We start from the raw sequence: 4,694 nt of genomic DNA on the forward strand, positions 1-4,694 counted from the left end.
GTGCTTTTGTGCCTCGTACACTCTGTCAATGGTTGTGTGTCTGAGGATTAAAAACGACTTTATGCAAAACAGCTACACAGCAATGCAGGACTCGAACTGACCTCATGTCCCATTGTTAATCAGTGGTGCTGGTTTCAGTCATTATGTAAATGTGCTGTTTATTGTGTCAGGAAACCTTCATCAGCTGAGACTGAAAAATTCACTTGGATGAGTGAAAAAATGTTTCTCCCACTGAAAACACTACGTGCAGATGAACAGAATCATTGTTTTGAGATTTTACCAGAAAGGCTTTAGGACCCAGGGGATTGAAGGGAGTGTAAAGCAGCGGGCGCTCACTCTTTCTCCGCGGTTCTATCACAGAGGCGTCGCAGTCAGCAGATGTGGTGTGTGGATGTTTAGACGTTGTTGGTAAGCAATATGAAACTGAAAATTAGAACTTGTATCATCCTGTGAGAATATAGCACGAGTGTGGCTCATACTGTGTGTACTTATGGAAGGAGTGCTGAAGTATAACATTTAGATAAGGCTGGTTGGCATTCAGGAGCACGCTCACAGTAAAAGAAAGACGAGGAACAAAGCAAATGTTTTGATGTTTTGGATCATGAAACTGAAAGAAGATTTGAAATGAACTGTGTGTTGTATTTTTTGCATTTAGTTTTTGTCAGTACTGACTAACAAGAAATGAACCACGCTGTGTGGCAGGTGAATCATTCAGCTTAAGGTGTGAAATGTCCTGTAAAAACTGTGAACTGTAAATATATACTGGTACAGGTATGCAGCCCAAACTGTAGGATGGCCTCTGTGTGTGATATTGTTTTTCCACTTTTCTCCCTTCTTACTTCTTTCCATTCTACTTATTTGAGTCAGGTCAATGGTCTCGGGTTTACAGTCGTGTTTTCAGTTATTTTGTTTGGCATGGTGCAATACGACAGCCGGGCAAAGTACAATCCCTGAGTGGAGGCTTAATACCTCATTGAGGTTTACCCCTGTGTTCATGAAATGATGACAGGATGCTCTGAGTTTCTCCTGTTTCCAGATGTTTAGTGCATGTAATACCTGCCTGTGTGTGACTGTGTTTATTCTATTGTGTGTTTGTGACTAAAAAAGCTTAAAGGATTCCTGTTGGTGCCATTACTCTTTCTTTTCATATGAGGCTCATTTTAACTATAATTTTATTACAAATGGTTTAATAAAAAAGTTCTGTATATATTTTCTGATATTGACCTCTCATCACCTTTATTCTGAATTTATTCCTGCATGATTTGAGATTAGATTGCGTATGAATAACATAAAGGGCTTAATGACTATGAAAGGACACACTAAATAACCTTGTGGATGTGCTTGTCGATGGGTGTTTGTTGGTCTCTCAGTAAATGATGACCTCAGAATAGTCTGCTTAAATAATGCAGTTCTTCTTTCTGTGACAAACAACAGTTCAGACACTTTGACAAGTTCATCAGCTGGTAACAAACCTGTTCACAGCTCAGATCCAGACTCAGATTTGGTGCCTTTCAGCGTCTCAACATGTGTTCGAGTCTCTCCACCAGCCGCCTGATTCTTCTGATCTCCCTGAGTGTGGTGATGCTCAACTCCGTATCAGGTAGTTTTTATTTCTGGAGTTTGCTCTGTTGTCAAAGCTCAGTAACACCAGCTAAAAGTCTGTTTCTCAACACGGTTATAAATCTATCTGACCTTAATGCAACTTGCTAACTGTGAACTAACTGTGTGAAAAGAGACTAAAACTATCACAGACTGTAACAGAGCAGCTGTTTCTGGATAAATTTAAAATGCAACTCTACATTTTATATGACTGATTAAATCCAGCTGTATTTTTGTCAGTTATGTAATTTTTCATATTACACATAATAACTGGATCAGTAAATTATTTATACAACATCTGAGAGTTGTTTATTTAATTGTCCATGATATCTCAAAGGCTCAAAGAATAATGATAATGTGTGTGATGATGTGCTGCAGGGGCTGACCACGCTGGGAAAACCTGCAATAAAACATATTCTAACAGTGGTGTAATAAACATGTCTACACCTAAATGGGCAAAAAACATCATCAGCTGCTTTGAAGACGACAGACCAGGCTGCCTTCATGGCTATGAGTAAGTAGAACTTCTTCTAAATACATTGAAACCAAATAACATGTAGAAATTAGTTCTTGATTAAAAATCCACAAACACAACAATGAAAATGAGATTTGCACTGAAACCTTGATGTAGCAGATAAATGTTCCCCTCTCTAACATACAGCACTACTGTTTGCTCTGTGATTGTTTCTAATGTGGTGACGTTGGGGAATCTGTGAGTTTGTGCTTATGAGCTTGGAGGAAACCTGAGCTGTTCTCTCACAGCATAATGCAAAATGGACCCTGCACATGTTCAGTTAACAATAAAGTGAAAATGTCCAATCCTTTGATTTGTCTTCTTCGCTCTAAACTTCTTTCTTTATTCTTCTGTTTTTTTCTTCCAGGGTCAAAACACGTGCAGGAAGAACATTTTTCCTCAGACCAAACACCGAGTGGCTTAAAAGGAAAATAAATGAGGTGAGAAACAAAATATTTATAAAAAAAAATGTCAACACAAAGTTTAGAAAAACCAGCAGTGAACTTCTATCAAAAGTGTGAAGATTATAATATAGGTAATAAAACGACACTGTGTGTATCTGTCTAATGGTGCTTCACCTTCTCTCTTTCACCACCACAGGGAACTCTGCTGTGTCCTCCAATGATTTCTAAATGATGATGATGGAAACGATGAAGCAAAAGCTGTAGGAAACAAGACCCTAGTATTTTTGCTTGTTAATTAATTCTCTTTTTCTTCTCTTTTCTTCTTCTTTTCTTTTTTCTTCATCTTCTTTCACCAATTCTTCTTCTCTCTTTCACCACCACAGGGAACTCTGCTGTGTCCTCCAATGTTTTCAAATAAACATGTAGAAAATCGATCAGCTTAAATAACTGAAGCTATTAATCTTTAAAGAGTCCTCCCACTATAGTTTGTATATTCCAGCTGCACCACAGTGTTTAGAAGCAGTGACTGTCTGTCCTCTTACATGTCTCGTAGGTTTCTTAATTCACACAGTGATTTTCATAGATTTAATCTAAGTAAAAATTATGAAAACGATGAAACAAAGTTAAAGTAAAGCAGCTGCTGGAAACATTTCTGCTCATTTATTAGTTCACACTTTGACAGAAATATTTGTTAAGAAATGTAAATTATTTTTTGCAAATTATTCATAGCGCTTTAACAGTCTTGTGTTCACATATATATATATATACAATACAATATCATTTTACTTACTTTAACATATTTAAAACCAGGGGGTACACCAAATTGCTTCACAGTAAGGAATAAAGAGTAAAATGATGACACTGAACAGTAAGACATTTAAAGAATGTAAAATAGAGAAACAAACAAAGGATTGGCAGAATTCATGATAATTTAGAGAAATGAGTAAAGATACAGCAGTTAGTGATTGGTGAGAATTAGCAAATATACTACAAATGTCATTAAATATGAATGTTATTCTGTCTTCAAGCTGAGAACAAAGATAAATCAATAAAAGCTTCTGAAATCAGATTTTGTTTAATGGTCTGTTTGATTAATTATTATTTGCTGTAGGTGTTATAACTGACAACAAAATACTTATTGTTGTGATTATTTCATGATGACGTCATGATCACAGGACACCAGGAGGCAGCATTTAACCGATATGGTAGAAGTAAAAGTGAACATTCAGAAATCACTTGAAAAGTTATTCACAAATACATATTTTATTCATACTTTCATTAATGTTGCAGGAGCATCAGACTGAGCACAGACACTCATACGGTCCTCTCCTCCTCCAGCTCCTTTAGGGAAGCACTGAGGCGTTCCCAAGTCTGCCAAGAAACATGCGACTTTGTCATTCGTTAGATTGCACATAATTAACTCTATTCCTCACATCTTAGTCCCTCCCACTACAGATGACAGCAGAAGAGGTGAAGACGAGGCATGAGACAAGATTTAACAGGTCTATTGCGGAGGTGTGGTCCCTGGCTCAGCTGCAAGGGCGAAGTAGTACAGTGAGCTCAAGGGGGCGGTGCTGGAGAGGCTGGTGGGGCCACAGCTGGTGGCGTTTGAACTGATGACAATCTCTTTCACCTTTATAGTGAAGCGAGAGAGTGGCATGAGAATGGAGAGCTGAGACCGGCGCCGAACAGACTGTGGGTCGTTATATGTGCGTGTAATTATAAAAACTGATATCCAAGAGCACAAACATTGTGTGTGTGGAAGTCCATCTTACAAGGACGTTAACAGACATCATGGAAACCTTGTTTTAAAGTGGTGTCAGTGTAAGAAAGTATGAATGGCAGGTCAAACCTATTTGTTTGAGTCACAGGAACAGAAGGAGTGAGATCAGCTTAAATAACTGAAGCTATCGATTTTTAAAGAGTCCTCCTTCTCTTATTGTTTATATATCCAGCTGAGCCAAAGTGTTTAGAAACTCTCTGTTCGCCACACCAGACTGACTTCACTTCAAATCCGTTCTGTCTGGTTTGCTCTCTCTGAATAGTGATTTTGTGCATTTTGAAGCTTAAACTGGTTTTTAGAAGCTGTGATTCTGTCCTCTTACATGCCTTATAGATTTCTTAGTTGACACTCAGCTACTTTTGAGGAATCATCGCAGTCCTTCGACTGTGTGCGG

General features: G+C 38.0%; 1 protein-coding gene across 3 annotated transcripts; it reads left to right on the top strand.

Annotated features, from left to right (window-relative positions):
* The first annotated feature begins 326 nt into the window (after positions 1-326).
* LOC146662558 (uncharacterized) lies at positions 327-3,577 on the top strand. Of its 3 annotated transcripts, none has more exons than XM_085417847.1 (5): positions 327-408; positions 1,435-1,600; positions 1,978-2,113; positions 2,481-2,553; positions 2,714-3,577. In XM_085417847.1, exons 2-5 carry the CDS (start codon positions 1,525-1,527, stop codon positions 2,747-2,749), a joined length of 321 nt encoding a protein of 106 aa, XP_085273973.1. In that variant the 5' UTR covers positions 327-408; positions 1,435-1,524; the 3' UTR covers positions 2,750-3,577. The 3 variants fall into 3 exon arrangements, with proteins under 3 accessions (XP_085273973.1, XP_085273974.1, XP_085273975.1); XM_085417848.1 differs by having other exon boundaries at positions 329-408; positions 1,483-1,600; XM_085417849.1 differs by having other exon boundaries at positions 331-408; positions 1,516-1,600.
* Positions 3,578-4,694: the final 1,117 nt, after the last annotated feature.

This window comes from Rhamphochromis longiceps, linkage group LG9 (assembly GCF_057381845.1).
Source record: "Rhamphochromis longiceps isolate RC_006_pf linkage group LG9, R_longiceps_female_GT1.1, whole genome shotgun sequence".
Taxonomy (NCBI): Eukaryota; Metazoa; Chordata; class Actinopteri; order Cichliformes; family Cichlidae; genus Rhamphochromis; species Rhamphochromis longiceps.

What these genes read in the sequence shown, in the direction of transcription:
- LOC146662558 (XM_085417847.1), top strand. Translation starts at nt 1,525, where the DNA reads ATGTGTTCGAGTCTCTCCACCAGCCGCCTGATTCTTCTGATCTCCCTG. An exon ending in GATGCTCAACTCCGTATCAG is followed by an intron (nt 1,601 to 1,977) that starts GTAGTTTTTATT and finishes GATGTGCTGCAG; the next exon opens with GGGCTGACCACGCTGGGAAA. An exon ending in TTAAAAGGAAAATAAATGAG is followed by an intron (nt 2,554 to 2,713) that starts GTGAGAAACAAA and finishes TCACCACCACAG; the next exon opens with GGAACTCTGCTGTGTCCTCC.